Source organism: Nicotiana tomentosiformis, chromosome 4, assembly GCF_000390325.3.
Source record: "Nicotiana tomentosiformis chromosome 4, ASM39032v3, whole genome shotgun sequence".
Taxonomy (NCBI): Eukaryota; Viridiplantae; Streptophyta; class Magnoliopsida; order Solanales; family Solanaceae; genus Nicotiana; species Nicotiana tomentosiformis.
The window spans coordinates 60,093,033-60,117,646 of NC_090815.1; the positions used below are offsets into that span (position 1 = coordinate 60,093,033).

Sequence of the window (24,614 nt, forward strand, 5' to 3'; positions counted from 1 at the left end):
GCTCTTCAATTCAGCTTGTGCTTTTTGAAGCACTATTCTATTCTCAGCTGTAGGTTCTTCTTCAAAAAGGATCTCCTTCACCTTCACAATGTATTCCGTAATAGCATGTTGTTTGAATGTCTCCATATGTCTCCTTGCTCCTTTCAGATAGAGCAATCTTCACCCTCTTTAGATTTTGCTTGAACATGAGACATGGATGTCCAATAAAGTTTGCAATCTAGTTCTGCCTAGCTACCTCCTTAAATGTTTCATGCTTGGTCCAAAAGTTCAGGAACTTAAAAGGCTTGATGAAGTTAGTAGATTGTTCACCACAACTCATTAATAGAGGAGCATGATCTGATCCAGTCCTAATAAAATGTTTAACATCAATTACGGAATAGGTTCTGGAATGGTAAGTTCAAAAAAACTCTATCCAGCCTCTTAAAGATACACTCAACATTTGGTCTACCATTCCACTAGGTGAATGGACTACCTTTGTAGCCTAAATCAAACAGCCCAAAAGATTTCACACCAAAAGAAAAGTCTTCATATTCAGGAGGGTGAACTGGCAGTCCCCCGATCTTCTCATCTTCATGTAGCACAACATTCAAATCTCCACCAATAATCCAAGGCAACTCCATATCACTTCCTAGATAATACATATTCTACCACAATTCCAGCCTCTCAAGTGAGGAAAATTTAGCATATTCAAAAGTACACATGATGTATTAGCCAATATCCTGATGATGCAGTTTGATAGTCAGCTGCTGTTCAGTTTCCATCACTACTTCCCACACTACTACAACATCAAAGAAAAGCAAGATCTTCCTATTAATGTTAGACATAGTAGCAGCCATATTAAGTCTTCTTCTATATCTTTGAATATGTCTTGAGTTTTGAAAAGGTTCCATCAAAGCAACCACAAAGAGTCCATGTTCCCTATGAATATTGATAACTCTTTGAAAGGCATGTTGAGTTTTAACAAATCTTATGTTCCATATCAAGGCCTTGATCATCATTTAGTAACTGAGACTGCCCTATTGGGCATAATTCTTGTCGGTTGAGGTACTTATTTAACTTGGCCTTGCTTCTTGCCCTTCTTACCACTTCTGCCAGCAACTCTTGGAGTCAAGTCTGCATCTCTAGCAACTGCCTTCAAATTGTGTGCAGTAGAGTCATCTTCTCCCTCTTCTTCAATCTCACCTTGTTCTACCCCTACATTCTGAAGATCCATAGGTGCCACATTGTGAGTGATAATGTCATGTAGTATTTGGTTAGGTGACTTCAATGGGACATTTATTTGAAGCTGCATAGGCTACCCAGTTCCTAAGGCACAGGCATCTAGCAATGCCTCAATTGCACCTGAAGCCTTAGGAACAATGGCCTGCTCATTTGACACCCTAGTCATCTCCTTCAACCACTGTTTATCTTGTTCCATTACTCCCAAAGCGTCCTACATCACCTAGAATTGCAATTCTTAAACTGAACCCAGATTAGGGTTTACTGTAGTAGTAGACACTAGAAATATTGTTCCATTGGATTCCTTAGGCTTGCCATCAGCTATTTTGGTGTTCGACTTCACTGTATCATCCACCACCATTGTAGGAGCCTTGTTAACATGTCCTAGACCATTGCTATCCGTCGCTTGAGTTGCAGCTGAAGAGAAACCCATAGCAGTATTGACTATGGTTTACTGTTCCATTGCCTTTCTCCTTCCCTGCAGCTTCTTCACCTGCACCCTCATTGATTCTAACTTCTACAAGTGATCCTGCACCTACTCCAATTGATTCTGCTGTGTTCCGCATTATGGTTTGATCAAGAGCTTCAACCCTAGTTTCCTGCATCCTATGGTTTATTGTAGCTTGTGAATTGACTGTGCAAGGCTGCTTTGCATGATCACTGCTGTGTGCATTCTTATCAGCAACATTGTTTAACTCCATCTCCTTAACTTCTTCACCCCATGATGTGCCTCCATTGCTTGCTGCATCAGTTGTTCCATTTTCCCATGAGCTATCATCAATAGCTTGTGAAGGTACAACCTGACATGATTTATTTATAGTGACATTCAAAGGTTCATTACTCATCCCAAACCTTCTAGCAACCCAGTCAATAGTTCTCTCCTTATTTATATTCTCCCCATTACCAGTAATAGTAGGATTAGGTCTTGTCTCCTTAGCCGCTATTTGAAACCCGGAACTAGTAGGATTTGTAGACTTTGTAGCTTCTTTCCCAATTGTTGTAGCCTCCTTTTGCCCTATATTTTCTTCTTGTGTCTCAAAAACCACCATAGCAATGTTATTTTCCTACTCTCCAGGTAACACATCAAATGAATTCTTTGTTGCAACCACTTGATCTTTACCTTTGCCTTTGACATTAACCACCTGTTTCCCAACTGCCTCTTCTATAATATGACCTCTCTTGTCTCTTTGATACTTTATTTTCCTTCTTTGCAACCATTATTGTCTTGGAGTAGTATTTATAGGTTTCCCTACAACCTTACCACTAGTCAATAATTTAGTACTCGCTGCAGCAGTTCTAATCAATTCCTTTCCATTGTTATCATCCATCACTGCCTCTTTCACCGACCTGAGCTCTGGATTAGCTACCCAACACTCACTTTCCTTGTGACCTTGCTTCTTGCTATTCTTACAATACTTACACACATAATCATACCTAATTTTGATCCACTTAAATTCTTCAGGCCTAATTTTATCCTCCTCCTTCACTATCTTGATTCTTGTAGGGAAATTTGATAACAAATTCACCTCCACCTTCACCTTGGCATAGCTAGGATGTGTACTATATTGTGTAGCTAAGTCAACATATAATGGCTTTCCTACAGAACTTGCCAATGAAAATAAAAACTCTTTACCAAAGAAATTAGGAGATAAGTCTTGAAAAGAAATCCAAGTAATAGTACTACGTGCTCACTACATGCTTGTGTAAGCCGAGGGCCATGTGTTTGTTTTGGAGGGTGTAGTATGTGCTTGTGTCATGGATTTCAGGCATTCTTGGGATCAATTTTATCCGCTTGCTGAATGTGCCTACAACAATAGCTATCAATCGAGTATTCAGATGGCTCTGTATGAGGCCTTGTATGGGAGGTGGTGTCAGTCTCCGGTTGGTAGGTTTGAGCTGGGTGAGGCTAGGCTATTGGGTACTAACTTGGTTCAGGATGCTTTGGAAAAGGTTAAGCTGATTCTGGATCGGCTTCGCATGGCACAATCTAGACAGAAGTGTTACACCGATCAGAAGGTTTGTGATGTTGCTTACATGGTAAGAGAAAAGGTATTGCTTAGAGTTTCACTCATAAAGGGTGTTATGAGGTTCGGGAAGCAAGTTGAGCCCTCAGTATATTGGCTCCTTTGAGGTACTTGAGATTATTAGAGATGTGGCTTATAAGCTTGCATTGCCACACAGACTATGGAGTGTTCATCAAGACATTCATGTTTCCAAGCTTCAGAAGTATTTCGGTGATCCATCTCATGTTTTGGACTTCAGCACGGTTCGGCTAGATGGGGATTTTACTTATTATGTGGAACCGGTGGCCATTCTGGATTTGCAGGTTTGAAAGTTGAGGTCAAAGAATATATCTTCAGTAAAGGTGTAGTGGAGAGGTCAGCCAGTTGATGAGGCTACTTGGGAGACCGAGCGGGATATGCGGAGCAGATATCCATACCTATTTCTGACCCCATCATTTAAGATCAGGGCACGTAGTTCACATCTCAGTTTTGGAGAGCAATGCAGTGAGAGTTGGGCACACGGGGTGAGTTGAGTACATCATTCCACCCTTTGATGGATGGACAGTCTGACCGCACCATTCATATATTGAAGGATATGCTACGTGTTATGTCATGTATTTCGAGGATTCTTGGCATCAATTTTATCCGCTTGTCGAGTGTGCCTATAACAATAGCTACCAATCTAGTATTCAGATGGCTCCTTATGAGGCCTTGTATGGGAGGCAGTGTTAGTCTCCAGTTTGTTGGTTTGAGCTGGGTAAGGCTAGGCTATTGGGTATTGACTTAGTTTAGGATGCTTTGGAAAAGGTTTAGTTGATTCAGGATCGGCTTCACATGGCACAGTCTAGACAGAAGTGTTACGCCGATCAAAAGGTTCGTGATGTTGCTTACATGGTAAGAGAGAAGGTATTGCTCAGAGTTTCACCCATAAAGGGTGTGATGAGGTTCGGGAAGCAAGTTGAGCCCTCGGTATATTGGCCCCTTTGATGTACTTGAGAGGATTGGAGAGGTGGCTTATAAGCTTGCATTGCCGCCCATACTATGGAGTGTTCATCCAGTGTTTCATGTTTTTATGCAATGGAAGTATTTTGGTGATCCATCTCATGTTGTGGACTTCAACACGGTCCGCTATATGGGGATTTGACTTATTATGTGGAGCCGGTGGCCATTCTGGATCGGCTGGCTCGAAAGTTAAGATCAAAGAATATAGCTTCAGTAAAGGTGTAGTGGAGAGGTTAGCCAGTCGAGGAATCTACTTGGGAGACCGAGCGGGAGAAGTAGAACAGATATCCATTCCTATTTGAGACCCCATCATTTCAAATCGGGGCACGCAGTTTACATCTCAGTTTGGGAGAGCAGTGCAATGAGAGTTAGGCACACGGATTGAGTTGAGTACATCATTCCACCCTCAGATGGACGGACAGTCCGAGCGTACCAATTAGATATTGGAGGATATGCTACGTGCTTGTGTCATGTATTTCGGGGGTTCTTGGGATCAATTTTATATGCTTGCCGATTGTTCCTACAATAATAGCTACCAATCGAGTATTCAGATGGCTCCGTATGAGGCCTTGTATGGGAGGCGGTGTCAGTCTTTGGTTGGTTGGTTTGAGCTGGGTGAGGCTAGGCTATTGGGTACTGACTTGGTTCAGGATGCTTTGGAAAAGGTTAAGATGATTCAGGATAAGCTTTACATGGCACAGTCTAGACTGAAGTGTTACGCCGATCGAAAGTTTCGTGATATTGCTTACATGGAGGGAGAGAAGGTATTGATCAGAGTTTCACCCATGAAGGGTGTTCTGAGGTTCGGGAAGAAGGGCAAGTTGAGCAGTCGGTATATTGGCCCCTTTGAGGTACTTGAGATTATGGGAGATGTGGCTTATAAGCTTGCATTGCCCCGCAGACTATGGAGTGTTCATACAGTGTTTCATGTTTCCATGCTCCGGAAGTATTTAGTTGATCCATCTCATGTTTTTGACTTCAGCACGGTTCGGCTAGATGGGGATTTTACTTATTATGTGGAACGGGTGGCCATTCTGGATCGGCAAGTTCGAAAGTTGAGGTCAAAGAATATATCGGCTAGTGGAGTGTTCAGCCAGTAGAGGAGGCTACTTAGGAGATCGAGCGGGAGATGCGGAGTAGATATCCACACCTATTTGTGACCCCATCATTTCAGAACGGGGCACGCAGCTCACATCTCAGTTTTGGAGAGTAGTGCAGTGAGAGTTAGGCACACGGGTTGAGTTGAGTACATCATTCCACCATCAGATGGTCGGACAGTCTGAGCGCACCATTCATATATTGGAGGATATGCTACGTGTTTGTGTCATGTATTTCAGGGCTTCTTGGCATCAATTTTATCCGCTTGCCGAGTGTGCCTACAACAATAGCTACCGATCGAGTATTTAGATGGCTCCGTATGAGCCCTTGTATGGCAGGCAGTGTCAGTCTCTGGTTTGTTGGTTTTAGCTGGGTGAGGCTAGGTTATTAGGTACTGACTTAGTTCAGGATGCTTTGGAAAAGGTTCAATTGATTCAGGATCAGCTTCGCATGGCACAGTCTAGACAGAAGTGTTACGCCGATCGAAAGGTTCGTGATGTTGTTTACATGGTGGGAGAGAAGGTATTGCTCAGAGTTTCACTTATAAAGGGTGTTATGAGGTTCGAGAAGAAGGGAAAGTTGAGTTCTCGATATATTGGCCCCTTTGAGGTAGTTGAGAGGACTGGAGAAGTGGCTTGTAAGCTTGCATTGCCACCATACTATGGAGTGTTCATCCAGTGTTTCATGTTTCCTTGCTTTGGAAGTATTTTTGTGATCTATCTCATGTTTTGGACATTGGCACGGTTCGGCTAGATGGGGATTTGAGTTATTATGTGGAGTCAGTGGCCATTCTGGATCGGCAGGCCCAAAATTTAAGACCAAAAAATATAGCTTCAGTAAAGGTGCAGTGGAGAGGTCAGCTAGTCGAGGAGGATACTTAGGACACCGAGCGAGAGATGCAGAGCACATATCCTCACCTATTTGAGATCCCATCATTTCAGATCGGGGTACGCAGTTCACATCTCAGTTTTGGAGAGTAGTGCAACGAGATTTAGGAACACAGGTTGAGTTGAGTACATCATTCCACCCTCACATGGACGGACAGTCTGAGCGCACCATTTAAATATTGGAGGATGTACTACGTGCTTGTGTCATGGATTTCGGGAGTTCTTGGGATCAATTTTATCCGCTTGCCGAATGTCCCTACAACAATAGCTATCAATCGAGTATTCAGATGGCTCCGTATAAGGCCTTGTATGGGAGGTGGTGTCAGTCTCCGGTTGGTGGGTTTGAGCTGGGTGAGGCTAGGCAGGGTACTGACATGGTTCAGGATGCTTTGGAAAAGGTTAAGCTGATTCAGGATCGGCTTCGCATGGCACAGTCTAGACAGAAGTGATACGCCGATCGGAAGGTTCGTGATGTTGCTTACATGGTAAGAGAGAAGGTATTGCTCTGAGTTTCACCCATAAAGGGTGTTATGAGGTTCGGGAAGCAAGTTGAGCCCTCGGTATATTGGCCCTTATGATATACTTGAGAGGATTGGAGAGGTGGCTTATAAGCTTGCATTGCTACCCATACTATGGAGTGTTCATCCAGTGTTTCATGTTTCTATGCTATGAAATTATTTAGTTGATCCATCTCATGTTTTGGACTTCAGCACGGTTCGGCTATATGGGGATTTGACTTATTATGTGGAAGGGGTGGCCATTCTGGATCGGCTGGCTCGAAAGTTAAGATCAAAGAATATAGCGTCAGTAAAAGTGCAGTGGAGAGGTCAGCCAGTTGAGGATTCTACTCGGGAGACCAAGCGGGAGAAGTAGAGAAGATATCCATACCTATTTGAGACCCCATCATTTCAAATTGGGGCACGCAGTTTATATCTCAGTTTGGGAGAGCAGTGCAACGAGAGTTAGGCACACGGGTTGGGTTGAGTACATCATTCCAACCTCAGATGGACGGACAGTCCGAGCGTACCATTTAGATATTGGAGGATATGCTACGTGCTTGTGTCATGTATTTCGGGGATTCTTGGGATCAATTTTATATGCTTGCCGATTGATCCTACAACAATAGCTACCAATCGAGTATCCAGATGGCTCCGTATGAGGGCTTGTATGGGAGGCGGTGTCAGTCTTCGGTTGGTTGGTTTGAGCTGGGTGAGGCTAGGTTATTGGGTACTGACTTGGTTCTGGATGCTTTGGAAAAGGTTAAGCTGATTTAGGATAAGCTTTACATGGCACAGTCTAGACAGAAGTGTTAAGCCGATCGGAAGGTTCGTGATATTGCTTACATGGAGGGAGAGAAGGTATTGATCAGAGTTTCACCCATGAAGGATATTATGAGGTTCGGGAAGAAGGGCAAGTTGAGCCGTCGGTATATTTGCCCATTTGAGGTACTTGAGATTATTGGAGATGTGGCTTATAAGCTTGCACTGCCACCCAGACTATGGAGTGTTCATACAGTGTTTCATGTTTCCAACCTTCGGAAGTATTTAGTTGATACATCTCATGTTTTGGACTTCAACACGGTTCGGCTAGATGAGGATTTTACTTATTATTTGGAACAGGTGGCCATTCTGGATCGGCAGGTTCGAAAGTTGAGGTCAAAGAATATATCTTCAGTAAAGGTATAGTGGAGTGTTCAGCCAGTAGAGGAGGCTACTTGGGAGACCAAACGGGAGATGCGGAGCAGATATCCACACCTATTTGTAACCCGATCATTTCAGAACAGGGCACACAGTTCACATCTCAGTTTTGGAGAGTAGTGCAGCGAGAGTTAGGCACACGGGTTGAGTTGAGTACATCATTCCACCATCAGATGGACGGACAGTCTGAGCGCACCCTTCAGATATTGGAGGATATGCTACGAGTTTATGTCATGTATTTTGGGGGTTCTTGGCATCAATTTTATCTGCTTGCCGAGTGTGCCTACAACAATAGCTACCGATCGAATATTCAGATGGCTCCGTATGAGCCCTTGTATGGAAGGGAATGTCAGTCTTTGGTTTGTTCATTTGAGCTGGGTGAGGCTAGGTTATTGGGTACTGACTTAGTTCAGGATGCTTTGGAAGAGGTTCAGTTGATTCAGGATCGGATAAAAATGGCACAGTCTCGATAGAAGTGTTACGCCGATCGAAAGGTTCGTGATGTTGCTTACATGGTGGGAGAGAAGGTATTGCTCAGAGTTTCACTTATAAAGGGTGTTATGAGGTTCGAGAAGAAGGGCAAGTTGAGACCTCGGTATATTGGCCCCTTTGAGGTAGTTGAGAGAACTGGAGAAGTGACTTGTATGCTTGCATTTCCACCCATACTATGGAGTGTTCATCCAGTGTTTCATGTTTCCTTGCTTTGGAATTATTTTTGTGATCTATCTCATGTTTTGGACATTGGCACGGTTCGGCTAGATGGGGATTTGACTTATTATGTGGAGTCGGTGGCCATTCTGGATCGGCAGGCTCGAAAGTTAAGATAAAAAAATATAGCTTCAGTAAAGGTGCAGTGGAGAGGTCAGCTAGTCAAGCAGGATACTTGGGACACTGAGCGGGAGATGCATAGCACATATCCTCAACTATTTGAGATCCCATCATTTCAGATCGGGGTAAGCAGTTCACATCTCAGTTTTGGAGAGTAGTGCAATGAGAGTTAGGCACACAGGTTGAGTTGAGTACATCATTCCACCCTCACATGGACGGACAGTCCGAGCGCACCATTTAAATATTGGAGGATGTACTACATGCTTGTGTCATGGATTTCGAGAGTTCTTGGGATCAATTTTATTCGCTTGCCGAATGTCCCTACAACAAAGCTATCAATCGAGTATTCAGATGGCTCCGTATGAGGCCTTGTATGGGAGGTGGTGTCAGTCTCCAGTTGGTGGGTTTGAGCTGGGTGAGGCTAGGCTATTGGGTACTGACTTGGTTCAGGATGCTTTGGAAAAGGTTAAGCTGATTCAGGATCGGCTTCGCATGGCACAGTCTAGACAGAAGTGATATGCCAATCGGAAGGTTCGTGATGTTGCTTACATGGTAAGAGAGAAGGTATTGCTCAGAGTTTCACCCATAAAGGGTGCTATGAGGTTCGGGAAGCCAGTTGAGCCCTCGGTATATTGGCCCTTTTGATGTACTTGAGAGGATTGGAGAGGTGGCTTATAAGCTTGCATTGCCGCCCATACTATGGAGTGTTCATCCAGTGTTTCATGTTTTTATGCTATGAAAGTATTTAGTTGATCCATCTCATGTTTTGGACTTCAGCACGGTTCGACTATATTGGGATTTGACTTATTATGTGGAACCGGTGTCCATTCTGGATCGGCTGGCTCGAAAGTTAAGATCAAAGAATATAGCTTCAGTAAAGGTGCAGTGGAGAGGTCAGCCAGTCGAGGAGTCTACTCGGGAGACCGAGCGGGAGAAGCAGAGTAGATATCCATACCTATTTGAGACCCCATCATTTCAAATCGGGGCACGCAGTTTACATCTCAGTTTTGGAGAGAAGTGCAACGAGAGTTAGGCACACGGGTTGAGTTGAGTACATCATTCCACCCTCAGATGGACGGACAGTCCAAGCGTACCATTTAGATATTGGAGGATATGCTACGTGCTTGTGTCATATATTTTGGGGGTTCTTGGGATCAATTATATATGCTTGCCGATTGTTCCTACAATAATAGCTACCAATCGAGTATTCAGATGGCTCCGTATGAGGCCTTGTATGGGAGGCGGTGTCAGTCTTCGATTGGTTGGTTTTAGCTGGGTGAGGCTAGGTTATTGGGTACTAACTTAGTTCAGGATGCTTTGGAAGAGGTTCAGTTGATTCAGGATCGGCTTCGCATGGCACAATCTAGATAGAAGTGTTACGCCGATCGAAAGGTTTGTGATGTTGCTTACATGGTGGGAGAGAAGGTATTGCTCAGAGTTTCACTTATAAAGGGTGTTATGAGGTTCGAGAAGAAGGGCAAGTTGAGCCCTCGGTATATTGGCCCCTTTGAGGTAGTTGAGAGGACTGGAGAAGTGACTTGTAAGCTTGCATTTCCACTCGTACTATGGAGTGTTCATCCAGTGTTTCATGTTTCCTTGCTTTGGAAGTATTTTTGTGATCTATCTCATGTTTTGGACATTGGCACGATTCGGCTAGATGGGGATTTGACTTATTATGTGGAGTCGGTGGCCATTCTGGATCGGCAGGCTCGAAAGTTAAGATAAAAAAATATAGCTTCAGTAAAGGTGCAGTGGAGAGGTTAGCTAGTCAAGGAGGATACTTGGGACACTGAGCGGGAGATGCATAGCACATATCCACACCTATTTGAGATCCCATCATTTCAGATAGGGGTACGCAGTTCACATCTCAGTTTTGGAGAGTAGTGCAATGAGAGTTAGGCACACGGGTTGAGTTGAGTACATCATTCCACCCTCACATGGACGGACAGTCCGAGCGCACCATTTAGATATTGGAGGATGTACTACATGCTTGTGTCATGGATTTCGGGAGTTCTTGGGATCAATTTTATCCGCTTGCCGAATGTCCCTACAACAAAGCTATCAATCGAGTATTCAGATGGCTCCGTATGAGGCCTTGCATGGGAGGCAGTGTCAGTCTTCGGTTGGTTGGTTTGAGCTGGGTGAGGCTAGGCTATTGGGTACTGATTTTCAGTTCAGGATGCTTTGGAAAAGGTTCAGTTGATTCAGGATCGGCTTCGCATGGCATAGTCTAGACAAAAGTGTTACGCCGATCGAAAGGTTCGTGATGTTGCTTACATGGTGGGAGAGAAGGTATTGCTCAGAGTTTCACTTATAAAGGGTGTTATGAGGTTCGAGAAGCAAGTTGAGCCTTCGGTATATTGGCCCCTTTGATGTACTTGAGAGGATTGGAGATGTGGCTTATAAGCTTGCGTTGCCGCCCATACTATGGAGTGTTCATCCAGTGTTTCATGTTTCTATGCTATGGAAGTATTTTGGTGATCCATCCCATGTTTTGGACTTCAACACGGTTCTGCTATATGGGGATTTGACTTATTATGTGGAGCCGGTGGCCATTCTGTGTTGGCTGGCTCGAAAGTTAAGGTCAAAGAATATAGCTTCAGTAAAGGTGTAGTGGAGAGGTCAGCCAGTCGAGGAGTCTACTCGGGAGACCGAGCGGGAGAAGCAGAGTAGATATCCATACCTATTTGAGACCCCATCATTTCAAATCGGGGCACGCAGTTTACATCTCAGTTTTGGAGAGAAGTGCAACGAGAGTTAGGCACACGGGTTGAGTTGAGTACATCATTCCACCCTCAGATGGACGGACAGTCCGAGCGTACCATTTAGATATTGGAGGATATGCTACGTGCTTGTGTCATGTATTTTGGGGGTTCTTGAGATTAATTTTATATGCTTGCCGATTGTTCCTACAATAATAACTACCAATCGAGTATTCAGATGGCTCCGTGAGAGGCCTTGTATCGGAGGCGGTGTCAGTCTTCGGTTGGTTGGTTTGAGCTGGGTGAGGCTAGGCTATTGGGTACTGACTTGCTTCAGGATGCTTTGGAAAAGGTTAAGCTGATTCAGGATCGGCTTCGCATGGCAGAGTCTAGACAGAAGTGTTACACCGATCGGAAGGTTCGTGATATTGCTTACATGGAGGGAGAGAAGGTATTGATCAGAGTTTCACCCATGAAGGGTGTTATGAGGTTCGGGAAGAAGGGCAAGTTGAGCCCTCGGTATATTGGCCCCTTTGAGGTACTTGAGATTATTGGAGATGTGGCTTATAAGCTTGCATTGCTACCCAGACTATGGAGTGTTCATACAGTGTTTCATGTTTCCATGCTCCAGAAGTATTTAGTTGATCCATCTCATGTTTTGGACAACAGCACGGTTCGGCTAGATGGGGATTTTACTTTTTATGTGGAACGGGAGGCCATTATGGATCGACAGGTTTGAAAGTTGAGGTCAAAGAACATATCTTCAGTAAAGGTATAGTGGAGTGTTGAACCAGTAGAGGAGGCTACTTGGGAGACCGAGCGGGAGATGTAGAGAAGATATCCACACCTATTTGTGACACCATCATTTCAGAATGGGGCACACATTTCACATCTCAGTTTTGGAGAGTAGTGCAGCGAGAGTTAGGCACACGGGTTGAGTTGAGTACATCATTCCACCATCAGATGGATGGACAGTCTGAGCGCACCATTCAAATATTGGAGGATATGCTACGTGTTTGTGTCATGTATTTCGGGGCTTCTTGGCATCAATTTTATCCGCTTGCCGAGTGTGCCTACAACAATAGCTACCGATCGAGTATTCAGATGGCTCCGTATGAGCCCTTGTATGGCAGGCGGTGTCAGTCTCTGGTTTGTTGGTTTGAGCTGGGTGAGGCTAGGTTATTGGGTACTGACTTAGTTCAGGATGCTTTGGAAAATGTTCAGTTGATTCAGGATCGGCTTCGCATGGCACAATCTAGACAGAAGTGTTACGCCGATCGAAAGGTTCGTGATGTTGCTCACATGGTGGGAGAGAAGGTATTGCTCAGAGTTTCACTTATAAAGGGTGTTATGAGGTTCGAGAAGAAGGGAAAGTTGAGTCCTCGATATATTGGCCCCTTTGAGGTAGTTGAGAGGACTGGAGAAGTGGCTTGTAAGCTTGCATTGCCACCCATACTATGGAGTGTTCATCCAGTGTTTCATGTTTCCTTGCTATGGAAGTATTTTTGTGATCTATCTCATGTTTTGTACATTGGCACGGTTCGGCTAGATGGGGATTTGACTTATTATGTGGAGTCAGTAGCCATTCTGGATCGGCAGGCCCAAAAGTTAAGACCAAAAAAGATAGCTTCAGTAAAGGTGCAGTGGAGAGGTCAGCTAGTCAAGGAGGCTACTTGGGAGACCGAGCGGGAGATGCAGAGCACATATCCTCACCTATTTGAGATCCCATCATTTCAGATCGGGGTACACAGTTCACATCTCAGTTTTGGAGAGTAGTGCAACCAGAGTTAGGCACATAGGTTGAGTTGAGTACATCATTCCACCCTCACATGGACTGACAGTCCGAGCGCACCATTCAGATATTGGAGGATGTACTACATGCTTGTGTCATGGATTTCGGGAGTTCTTGGGATCAATTTTATCTGCTTGTCGAATGTGCCTACAACAATAGCTATCAATCGAGTATTCAGATGGCTCCGTATGAGGCCTTGTATGGGAGGTGGTGTCAGTCTCCGGTTGGTGGGTTTGAGCTGGGTGAGGCTAGGCTATTGGGTACTGACTTGGTTCAGGATGCTTTGGAAAAGGTTAAGCTGATTCAGGATCGACTTTGCATGGCACAGTCTAGATAGAAGTGTTACGCCGATCAGAAGGTTCGTGATGTTGCTTACATAGTAAGAGAGAAGGTATTGCTCAGAGTTTCACCCATAAAGAGTGTTATGAGGTTCGGGAAGCAAGTTGAGCCCTCAGTATATTGGACCCTTTGATGTACTTGAGAGTATTGGAGAGGTGGCTTATAAGCTTGCATTGCCGCCCATACTATGGAGTGTTCATCTAGTGTTTCATGTTTCTATGCTATGGAAGTATTTAGTTGATCCATCTCATGTTTTGGACTTCATCACGGTTCGACTAGATGGGGATTTTACTTATTATGTGCAACGGGTGGCCATTATGGATCGGCAGGTTTGAAAGTTGAGGTCAAAGAATATATCATCAGTAAAGGTGTAGTAGAGTGTTCAGCCAGTAGAGGAGGCTACTTGGGAGACCGAGCAGGAGATGCGGAGAAGATACCCACACCTATTTGTGACCCAATCATTTAAGAACGGGGCACGCAGTTCACATCTCAGTTTTGGAGAGTAGTGTAGTGAGAGTTGGGCACACAGGTTGAGTTGAGTACATCATTCCACCATCAGATGGACGGACAGTCTGAGGGCACCATTCAGATATTGGAGGATATGCCACATGTTTGTGTCATGTATTTCGGGGCTTCTTGGCATCAATTTTATCCGCTTGCCGAGTGTGCCTACAACAATAGCTACCGATCGAGTATTCAGATGGCTCCGTATGAGCCCTTGTATGGCAGGCAGTGTCAGTCTCTGGTTTGTTGGTTTGAGCTGGGTGAGGCTAGGTTATTGGGTACTAACTTAGTTCAGGATGCTTTGGAAAAGGTTCAGTTGATTCAGGATCGGCTTCGTATGGCACAGTCTAGACAGAAGTGTTACGCCGATCGAAAGGTTCGTGATGTTGCTTACATGGTGGGAGAGAAGGTATTGCTCAGAGTTTCACTAATAAAGGGTGTTATGAGGTTCGAGAAGAAGGGAAAGTTGAGCCCTCGATATATTGGCCCCTTTGAGGTAGTTGAGAGGAGTGGAGAAGTGGCTTGTAAGCTTGCATTGCCACCCATACTATGGAGTGTTCATCCAGTGTTTCATGTTTCCTTGCTATGGAAGTATTTTTGTGATCTATCTCATGTTTTGGACATTGGCACGGTTCGGTTAGATGGGGATTTGACTTATTATGTGGAGTCGGTGGCCATTCTAGATCGGCAGGCCCGAAAGTTAAGATCAAAAAATATAAATTCAGTAAAGATGCAGTGGAGAGGTCAGCTAGTCGAGGAGGCTACTTGGGACACCGAGCGGGAGATGCAGAGAACATATCCACACATATTTGAGATCCCATCATTTCAGATCGGGGTACATAGTTCACATCTCAGTTTTGGAGAGCAGTGCAACGAGAGTTAGGCACACGGGTTAAGTTGAGTACATCATTCCACCCTCACATGGAGGGACAGTCCGAGCGCACCATTCAGATATTGGAGGATGTACTACATGCTTGTGTCATGGATTTTGGGAGTTCTTGGGATCCATTTTATCTGCTTGCCGAATGTGCCTACAACAATAGCTATCAATCGAGTATTCAGATGGCTCCGTGTGAGGCCTTGTATGGGAGGTGGTGTCAGTCTCTGATTGGTGGGTTTGAGCTGGGTGAGGCTAGGCTATTGGGTACTGACTTGGTTCAGGATGCTTTGGAAAAGGTTAAGCTGATTCAGGATCGACTTTGCATGGCACAGTCTAGACAGAAGTGTTACGCCGATCGGAAGGTTCGTGATGTTGCTTACATGGTAAGAGAAAAGGTATTGCTCATAGTTTCACCCATAAAGAGTGTTATGAGGTTCGGGAAGCAAGTTGAGCCCTCGGTATATTGGCCCATTTGATGTACTTGAGAGGATTGGAGAGGTGGCTTAGAAGCTTGCATTGCCGCCCATACTATGGAGTGTTCATCTAGTATTTCATGTTTCTATGCTATGGAAGTATTTAGTTGATCCATCTCATATTTTGGACTTCATCACGGTTCGGCTAGATAGGGATTTTACTTATTATATGGAACGGGTGGCCATTATGGATCGGCAGGTTTGAAAGTTGAGGTCAAAGAATATATCATCAGTAAAGGTGTAGTGTAGTGTTCAGCCAGTAGAGGAGGCTACTTGGGAGACCGAGCGGGAGATGCGGAGCCTATATCCGCATCTATTTGTGACCCCATCATTTCAGAATGGGGCACGCAGTTCACATCTCAGTTTTGGAGAGTAGTGCAGCGAGGGTTAGGCACACAGGTTGAGTTGAGTACAACATTCCACGATCAGATGGACGGACAGTCTAAGCACACCATTCAGATATTGGAGGACATGCTACGTGCTTGTGTCATGTATTTCGGGGGTTCTTGGGATCAATTTTATACGCTTGCCGAGTGTTCCTACAACAATAGCTACCAATCAAGTGTTCAGATGGCTCCGTATGAGGCCTTGTATGGGAGGCGGTGTCAGTCAACGGTTGGTTGGTTTGAGATGGGCGAGGTTAGGCTATTGGGTACTGACTTGGTTCAGGATGATTTTGAAAAGTTTAAGCTGATTCAGGATAAGCTTTGCATGGCACAGTCTAGACAGAAATTTTACGCCAATCGGAAGGTTCGTGATGTTGCTTACATGGTGGGAAAGAAGGTATTGCTCAGAGTTTCTCCCATAAAAGGTGTTATGAGGTTTGACAAGAAGGGCAAGTTGAGCCCTTGGTATATTGGCCCCTTTGAGGTACTTGAGAGGATTGGAGATGTGGCTTATAACCTTGCATTACCACCCATACTAGGGAGTGTTCATCCAGTGTTTCATGTTTCCTTTCTATCGAAGTATTTTGGTGATCCATCTCATGTTTTGGACTTCAACACGGTTCGGCTATATAAGGATTTGACTCATTATGTGGTGTAGGTGGCCATTCTAGATCGGCAGGCCCAAAAGTTAAGATCAAAAAATATAGCTTCAGTAAAGATGCAGTGGAGAGGTCAGCTAGTCGAGGAGGCTACTTGGGACACCGAGCGGGAGATGCAGAGCACATATACACACCTATTTGAGATCCCATCATTTCAGATCGGGGTACGTAGTTCACATCTCAGTTTTGGAGAGCAGTGCAACGAGAGTTAGGCACACGGGTTGAGTTGAGTACATCATTCCACCCTCACATGGAAGGACAGTCCGAGCGCACCATTCAGATATTGGAGGATGTACTACATGCTTGTGTCATGGATTTCGGGAGTTCTTGGGATCAATTTTATCCGCTTGCCGAGTGTGCCTACAACAATAGCTACCAATCGAGTATTCAGATGGCTCCGTATGAGCCCTTGTATGGCAGGCAGTGTCAGCCTCTGGTTTGTTGGTTTGAGCTGGGTGAGGCTAGGTTATTGGGTACTGACTTAGTTCAGGATGCTATGGAAAAGGTTCAGTTGATTCAGGATCGGCTTCGCATAGCACAGTCTAGACAGAAGTGTTACGCCGATCGAAAGGTTCGTGATGTTGCTCACATTGTGGGAGAGAAGGTATTGCTCAGAGTTTCACTTATAAAGGGTGTTATGAGGTTCGAGAAGAAGGGAAAGTTGAGTCCTCGATATATTGGCCCCTTTGAGGTAGTTGAGAGGACTGGAGAAGTGGCTTGTAAGCTTGCATTGCCACCCATACTATGGAGTGTTCATCCAGTGTTTCATGTTTCCTTGCTATGGAAGTATTTTTGTGATCTATCTCATGTTTTGGACATCTGCACGGTTCGGCTAGATGGGGATTTGACTTATTATGTGGAGTCGGTGGCCATTCTGGATCGGCAGGCCCAAAAGTTAAGACCAAAAAAGATAGCTTCAGTAAAGGTGCAGTGGAGAGGTCAGCTAGTCAATGAGGCTACTTGGGAGACCGAGCGGGAGATGCAGAGCACATATCCTCACCTATTTGAGATCCCATCATTTCAGATCGGGGTACACAGTTCACATCTCAGTTTTGGAGAGTAGTGCAACCAGAGTTAGGCACATAGGTTGAGTTGAGTACATCATTCCACCCTCACATGGACGGACAGTCCGAGTGCACCATTCAGATATTGGAGGATGTACTACATGCTTGTGTCATGGATTTCGGGAGTTCTTGGGATCTATTTTATCCGCTTGCCGAATGTGCCTACAACAATAGCTATCAATCGAGTATTCAGATGGCTCCGTATGAGGCCTTGTATGGGAGGTGGTGTCAGTCTCCGGTTGGTGGGTTTGAGCTGGGTGAGGCTAGGCTATTGGGTACTGACTTGGTTCAGGATGCTTTGGAAAGGGTTAAGCTGATTCAGGATCGACTTTGCATGGCACAGTCTAGACTGAAGTGTTACGCCGATCAGAAGGTTTGTGATGTTGCTCACATATAAGAGAGAAGGTATTGCTCAGAGTTTCACCCATAAAGAGTGTTATGAGTTTCGGGAAGCAAGTTGAGCCCTCGGTATATTGGACCCTTTGATGTACTTGAGAGTATTGGAGAGGTGGCTTATAAGCTTGCATTGCCGCCCATACTATGGAGTGTTCATCCAGTGTTTCATGTTTCTATGCTATGGAAGTATTTAGTTGATCCATCTCATGTTTTGGACTTCATCACGGTTCGACTAGATGGGGATTTTACTTATTATGTGCAACGGGTGGCCATTATGGATCGGCAGGTTTGAAAGTTGAGGTCAAAGAATATATCATCAGTAAAGGTGTAGTAGAGTGTTCAGCCAGTAGAGGAGGCTACTTGGGAGACCGAGCAGGAGATGCGGAGAAGATACCCACACCTATTTGTGACCTAATCATTTAAGAACGGGGCACGCAGTTCACATCTCAGTTTTGGAGAGTAGTGCAGTGAGAGTTGGGCACATGGGTTGAGTTGAGTACATCATTCCACCATCAGATGGACGGACAGTCTGAGGGCACCATTCAGATATTGGAGGATATGCTACATGTTTGTGTCATGTATTTCGGGGCTTCTTGGCATCAATTTTATCCGCTTGCCGAGTGTGCCTACAACAATAGCTACCGATCGAGTATTCAGATGGCTCCGTATGAGCCCTTGTATGGCAGGCAGTGTCAGTCTCTAGTTTGTTGGTTTGAGCAGGGTGAGGCTAGGTTATTGGGTGCTGACTTAGTTCAGGATGCTTTGGAAAAGGTTCAGTTGATTCAGGATCGGCTTCGTATGGCACAGTCTAGACAGAAGTGTTACGCCGATCGAAAGGTTTGTGATGTTGCTTACATGGTGGGAGAGAAGGTATTGCTCAGAGTTTCACTAATAAAGGGTGTTATGAGGTTCGAGAAGAAGGGAAAGTTGAGCCCTCGATATATTGGCCCCTTTGAGGTAGTTGAGAGGACTGGAGAAGTGGCTTGTAAGCTTGCATTGCCACCCATACTATGGAGTGTTCATCCAGTGTTTCATGTTTCCTTGCTATGGAAGTATTTTTGTGATCTATCTCATGTTTTGGACATTGGCACGGTTCGGTTAGATGGGGATTTGACTTATTATGTGGAGTCGGTGGCCATTCTAGATCGGCAGGCCTGAAAGTTAAGATCAAAAAATATAGCTTCAGTAAAGATGCAGTGGAGAGGTTAGCTAGTCGAGGAGGCTACTTGGGACACCGAGAGGGAGATGCAGAGCACATATCCATACATATTTGAGATCCCATCATTTTAGATCGGGGTACGTAGTTCACATCTCAGTTTTGGAGAGCAGTGCAACGAGAGTTAGGCACACGGGTTGAGTTGAGTACATCATTCCACCCTCACATGGAGGGACAGTCCGAGTGCACCATTCAGATATTGGAGGATGTACTACACGCTTGTGTCATGGATTTCGGGAGTTCTTGGGATCAATTTTATCCGCTTTCCGAATTTGCCTACAACAATAGCTATCAATCGAGTATTCAGATGGCTCCATGTGAGGCCTTGTATGGGAGGTGGTGTCAGTCTCCGGTTGGTGGGTTTGAGCTGGGTGAGGCTAGGCTATTGGGTACTGACTTGGTTCAGGATGCTTTGGAAAAGGTTAAGCTGATTCAGGATCGACTTTGCATGGCACAGTCTAGACAGAAGTGTTACGTTGATCGGAAGGTTCGTGATGTTGCTTACATGGTAAGAGAAAAGGTATTGCTCATAGTTTCACCCATAAAGAGTGTTATGAGGTTCGGGAAGCAAGTTGAGCCCTCGGTATATTGGCCCATTTGATGTACTTGAGAGGATTGGAGAGGTGGCTTAGAAGCTTGCATTGCCGCCCATACTATGGAGTGTTCATATAGTGTTTCATGTTTCTATGCTATGGAAGTATTTAGTTGATCCATCTCATATTTTGGACTTCATCACGGTTCGACTAGATGGGGATTTTACTTATTATGTGCAACGGGTGGCCATTATGGATCGGCAGGTTTGAAAGTTGAGGTCAAAGAATATATCATCAGTAAAGGTGTAGTAGAGTGTTCAGCCAGTAGAGGAGGCTACTTGGGAGACCGAGCAGGAGATGCGGAGAAGATACCCACACCTATTTGTGACCCAATCATTCAAGAACGGGGCACGCAGTTCACATCTCAGTTTTGGAGAGTAGTGCAGCGAGAGTTGGGCACACGGGTTGAGTTGAGTACATCATTCCACGATCAGATGGACGGACAGTCTAAGCACGCCATTCAGATATTGGAGGACATGCTACGTGCTTGTGTCATGTATTTTGGGGGTTCTTGGGATCAATTTTATACGCTTACCGAGTGTTCCTACAACAATAGCTACCAATCGAGTGTTCAGATGGCTTCGTATGAGGCCTTGTATGGGAGGCGGTGTCAGTCTCTGGTTGGTTGGTTTGAGATGGGCGAGGCTAGGCTATTGGGTACTGACTTGGTTCAGGATGCTTTTGAAAAGTTTAAGCTGATTCAGGATAAGCTTTGCATGGCACAGTCTAGACAGAAATTTTACGCCAATCGGAAGGTTCGTGATGTTGCTTACATGGTGGGAAAGAAGGTATTGCTCAGAGTTTCTCCCATAAAAGGTGTTATGAGGTTTGAGAAGAAGGGCAAGTTGAGCCCTTGGTATATTGGCCCCTTTGAGGTACTTGAGAGGATTGGAGATGTGGCTTATAACCTTGCATTACCACCCATACTAGGGAGTGTTCATCCAGTGTTTCATGTTTCCTTGCTATCGAAGTATTTTGGTGATCCATCTCATGTTTTGGACTTCAACACGGTTCGGCTATATGGGGATTTGACTCATTATGTGGAGTAGGTGGCCATTCTAGATCGGCAGGCCCGAAAGTTAAGATCAAAAAATATAGCTTCAGTAAAGATGCAGTGGAGAGGTCAGCTAGTCGAGGAGGCTACTTGGGACACCGAGCGGGAGATGCAGAGCACATACCCACACCTATTTGAGATCCCATCATTTCAGATCGGGGTACGTAGTTCACATCTCAGTTTTGGAAAGTAGTGCAACGAGAGTTAGGCACACGGGTTGAGTTGAGTACTTCATTACACCCTCACATGGACGGACAGTCCGAGTACACCATTCAGATATTGGAGGATGTACTACATGCTTGTGTCATGGATTTCGGGAGTTCTTGGAATCAATTTTATCCGCTTGCCGAATGTGCATACAATAATAGCTATCAATCGAGTATTCAGATGGCTCCGTATGAGGCCTTGTATGGGAGGTGGTGTCAGTCTCCGGTTGGTGGGTTTGAGCTGGGTGAGGCTAGGCTATTGGGTACTGACTTGGTTCAGGATGCTTTGGAAAAGGTTAAGCTGATTTAGGATCGACTTTGCATGGCACAGTCTAGACCGAAGTGTTACGCCGATCGGAAGGTTCGTGATGTTGCTTACATTGTAAGAGAGAAGGTATTGCTCATAGTTTCACCCATAAAGAGTGTTATGAGGTTCGGGAAGCAAGTTGAGCCCTCGGTATATTGGCCCATTTGATGTACTTGTGAGGATTGGAGAGGTGGCTTAGAAGCTTGCATTCCCGCCCGTACTATGGAGTGTTCATCTAGTGTTTCATGTTTCTATGCTATGGAAGTATTTAGTTGATCCAACTCATATTTTGGACTTCATCACGGTTCGGCTAGATAGGGATTTTACTTATTATATGGAACGGGTGGCCATTATGGATCGGCAGGTTTGAAAGTTGAGGTCAAAGAATATATCATCAGTAAAGGTGTAGTGTAGTGTTCATCCAGTAGAGGAGGCTACTTGGGAGACCGAGCGGGAGATGCGGAGCAGATATCCACATCTATTTGTGACCCCATCATTTCAGAATGGGGCACGCAGTTCACATCTCAGTTTTGGAGAGTAGTGCAGCGAGAGTTAGGCACACGGGTTGAGTTGAGTACATCATTCCACGATCAGATGGACGGACAGTCTAAGCACACCATTCAGATATTGGAGGACATGCTACGTGCTTGTGTCATGTATTTCGGGGGTTCTTGGGATCAATTTTATACGCTTGCCGAGTGTTCCTACAACAATAGCTACCAATCGAGTGTTCAGATGGCTCCGTATGAGGCCTTGTATGGGAGGTGGTGTCAGTCTCCGGTTGGTTGGTTTGAGATGGGCGAGGCTAGGCTATTGGGTACTGACTTGGTTCAGGATGCTTTGGAAAAGGTTAAGCTGATTCAGGATAAGCTTTGCATGGCACAGTCTAGAAATAAGTGTTACGCCGATTGGAAGGTTCGTGATGTTGCTTACATGGTGGGAGAGAAGGTATTGCTCAGAGTTTCACTTATAAAGGGTGTTATGAGGTTCGAGAAGAAGGGAAAGTTGAGCCCTCGATATATTGGCCCCTTTGAGGTAGTTGAGAGGACTGGAGAAGTGGCTTATAACCTTGCATTACCACCCATACTAGGGAGTGTTCATCCAGTGTTTCATGTTCCCTTGCTATCGAAGTATTTTGGTGATCCATCTCATGTTTTGGACTTCAACACGGTTCGGCTATATGGGGATTTGACTCATTATGTGGAGTAGGTGGCCATTCTAGATTGGCAGGCCCGAAAGTTAAGATCAGAAAATATAGTTTCAGTAAAGATGCAGTGGAGAGGTCAGCTAGTCGAGGAGGCTACTTGGGACACCGAGCGGGAGATGCAGAGCACATATCCACACCTATTTGAGATCCCATCATTTCAGATCGGGGTACGTAGTTCACATCTCAGTTTTGGAAAGCAGTGCAACGAGAGTTAGGCACACGGGTTGAGTTGAGTACTTCATTCCACCCTCACATGGACGGACAGTCCGAGCACACCATTCAGATATTGGAGGATGTACTACATGCTTGTGTCATGGATTTCGGGAGTTCTTGGAATCAATTTTATCTGCTTGCCGAATGTGCCTACAACAATAGCTATCAATCGAGTATTCAGATGGCTCCGTATGAGGCCTTGTATGGGAGGTGGTGTCAGTCTCCGGTTGGTGGGTTTGAGCTGGGTGAGGCTAGGCTATTGGGTACTGACTTGGTTCAGGATGCTTTGGAAAAGGTTAAGCTGATTCAGGATCGACTTTGCATGGCACAGTCTACACAGAAGTGTTACGCCGATCGGAAGGTTCGTGATGTTGCTTACATGGTAAGAGAGAAGGTATTGCTCATAGTTTCACCCATAAAGAGTGTTATGAGGTTCGGGAAGCAAGTTGAGCCCTCGGTATATTGGCCCATTTGATGTACTTGAGAGGATTGGAGCGGTGGCTTAGAAGCTTGCATTGCCGCCCATACTATAGAGTGTTCATCTAGTGTTTCATGTTTCTATGCTATGGAAGTATTTAGTTGATCCAACTCATATTTTGGACTTCATCACGGTTCGGCTAGATGGGGATTTTACTTATTATATGGAACGGGTGGCCATTATGGATCGGCAGGTTTGAAAGTTGAGGTCAAAGAATATATCATCAGTAAAGGTGTAGTGTAGTGTTCATCCAGTAGAGGAGGCTACTTGGGAGACCGAGCGGGAGATGCGGAGCAGATATCCGCATCTATTTGTGACCCCATCATTTCAGAACGGGGCACGCAGTTCACATCTCAGTTTTGGAGAGTAGTGCAGCGAGAGTTAGGCACACGGGTTGAGTTGAGTACATCATTCCACGATCAGATGGATGGACAGTCTAAGCACACCATTCAGATATTGGAGGACATGCTACGTGCTTGTGTCATGTATTTCGGGGGTTCTTGGGATCAATTTTATATGCTTGCCGAGTGTTCCTACAACAATAGCTACCAATCGAGTGTTCAGATGGCTCCATATGAGGCCTTGTATGGGAGGCGGTGTCAGTCTCCGGTTGGTTGGTTTGAGATGGGTGAGGCTAGGCTATTGGGTACTGACTTGGTTCAGGAAGCTTTTGAAAAGTTTAAGCTGATTCAGGATAAGCTTTGCATGGCACAGTCTAGACAGAAATTTTACGCCAATCTGAAGGTTCGTGATGTTGCTTACATGGTGGGATAGAAGGTATTGCTCAGAGTTTCTCCCATAAAAGGTGTTATGAGGTTTGAGAAGAAGGGCAAGTTGAGCCCTTGGTATATTGGCCCCTTTGAGGTACTTGAGAGGATTGGAGATGTGGCTTATAACCTTGCATTACCACCCATACTAGGGAGTGTTCATCCAGTGTTTCATGTTTCCTTGCTATGGAAGTATTTTGGTGATCCATCTCATGTTTTGAACTTCAACATGGTTCGGCTATATGGGGATTTGACTTATTATGTGGAGCCGGTGGCCATTCTGTATCGGCTGGCTCAAAAGTTAAGATCAAAGAATATAGCTTCAGTAAAGGTGCAGTGGAGAGGTCAGCCAGTGGAGGAGTCTACTCGGGAGACCGAGCGGGAGAAGCAGAGTAGATATCCATACCTATTTGAGACCCCATCATTTCGAATTGGGGCACGTTGTTTACATCTCAGTTTTTGAGAGAAGTGCAACGAGAGTTAGGCACACGGGTTGAGTTGAGTACATCATTCCACCCTCACATGGACGGACAGTCCGAGCGTACCATTCAAATATTGGAGGATATGCTACGTGCTTATGTCATGTATTTCGGGTGTTCTTGGGATCAATTTTATATGCTTGCCGATTGTTCCTACAACCATAGC

At 45.0% G+C, this 24,614-nt stretch overlaps 6 protein-coding genes across 6 annotated transcripts; all 6 read left to right on the forward strand.

Moving 5' to 3' along the window:
• Window positions 1–12,539: 12,539 nt before the first annotated feature.
• Window positions 12,540–13,564, forward strand: LOC138909760 (uncharacterized). Its single transcript, XM_070200973.1, has 2 exons — window positions 12,540–13,178; window positions 13,277–13,564. Exons 1-2 carry the CDS (start codon window positions 12,540–12,542, stop codon window positions 13,562–13,564), a joined length of 927 nt encoding a protein of 308 aa, XP_070057074.1.
• A 702-nt stretch (window positions 13,565–14,266) lies between these two features.
• LOC138909761 (uncharacterized) lies at window positions 14,267–14,953 on the forward strand. The gene has a single exon (XM_070200974.1). The coding sequence runs from the start codon at window positions 14,267–14,269 to the stop codon at window positions 14,951–14,953; it is 687 nt and encodes a 228-aa protein (XP_070057075.1).
• A 1,906-nt stretch (window positions 14,954–16,859) lies between these two features.
• Window positions 16,860–17,531, forward strand: LOC138909762 (uncharacterized). The gene has a single exon (XM_070200975.1). It carries the CDS (start codon window positions 16,860–16,862, stop codon window positions 17,529–17,531), a length of 672 nt encoding a protein of 223 aa, XP_070057076.1.
• Window positions 17,532–17,725: 194 nt separating this feature from the next.
• LOC138909763 (uncharacterized) lies at window positions 17,726–19,086 on the forward strand. Its single transcript, XM_070200976.1, has 2 exons — window positions 17,726–17,905; window positions 18,649–19,086. Exons 1-2 carry the CDS (start codon window positions 17,726–17,728, stop codon window positions 19,084–19,086), a joined length of 618 nt encoding a protein of 205 aa, XP_070057077.1.
• A 365-nt stretch (window positions 19,087–19,451) lies between these two features.
• On the forward strand, window positions 19,452–21,307 carry LOC138909764 (uncharacterized). Its single transcript, XM_070200977.1, has 3 exons — window positions 19,452–19,652; window positions 20,412–20,525; window positions 21,050–21,307. Exons 1-3 carry the CDS (start codon window positions 19,452–19,454, stop codon window positions 21,305–21,307), a joined length of 573 nt encoding a protein of 190 aa, XP_070057078.1.
• Window positions 21,308–22,099: 792 nt separating this feature from the next.
• On the forward strand, window positions 22,100–22,513 carry LOC138909765 (uncharacterized). The gene has a single exon (XM_070200978.1). The coding sequence runs from the start codon at window positions 22,100–22,102 to the stop codon at window positions 22,511–22,513; it is 414 nt and encodes a 137-aa protein (XP_070057079.1).
• Window positions 22,514–24,614: the final 2,101 nt, after the last annotated feature.

What these genes read in the sequence shown, in the direction of transcription:
- LOC138909760 (XM_070200973.1), top strand. Translation starts at nt 12,540, where the DNA reads ATGGCTCCGTATGAGCCCTTGTATGGCAGGCGGTGTCAGTCTCTGGTT. An exon ending in TCCCATCATTTCAGATCGGG is followed by an intron (nt 13,179 to 13,276) that starts GTACACAGTTCA and finishes ATGGACTGACAG; the next exon opens with TCCGAGCGCACCATTCAGAT.
- LOC138909761 (XM_070200974.1), top strand. Translation starts at nt 14,267, where the DNA reads ATGGCTCCGTATGAGCCCTTGTATGGCAGGCAGTGTCAGTCTCTGGTT.
- LOC138909762 (XM_070200975.1), top strand. Translation starts at nt 16,860, where the DNA reads ATGGCTCCGTATGAGCCCTTGTATGGCAGGCAGTGTCAGCCTCTGGTT.
- LOC138909763 (XM_070200976.1), top strand. Translation starts at nt 17,726, where the DNA reads ATGGCTCCGTATGAGGCCTTGTATGGGAGGTGGTGTCAGTCTCCGGTT. An exon ending in AGTGTTACGCCGATCAGAAG is followed by an intron (nt 17,906 to 18,648) that starts GTTTGTGATGTT and finishes TGGTTTGAGCAG; the next exon opens with GGTGAGGCTAGGTTATTGGG.
- LOC138909764 (XM_070200977.1), top strand. Translation starts at nt 19,452, where the DNA reads ATGGCTCCATGTGAGGCCTTGTATGGGAGGTGGTGTCAGTCTCCGGTT. An exon ending in TTCGTGATGTTGCTTACATG is followed by an intron (nt 19,653 to 20,411) that starts GTAAGAGAAAAG and finishes GACTTGGTTCAG; the next exon opens with GATGCTTTTGAAAAGTTTAA. An exon ending in CTTACATGGTGGGAAAGAAG is followed by an intron (nt 20,526 to 21,049) that starts GTATTGCTCAGA and finishes ATGGACGGACAG; the next exon opens with TCCGAGTACACCATTCAGAT.
- LOC138909765 (XM_070200978.1), top strand. Translation starts at nt 22,100, where the DNA reads ATGGGCGAGGCTAGGCTATTGGGTACTGACTTGGTTCAGGATGCTTTG.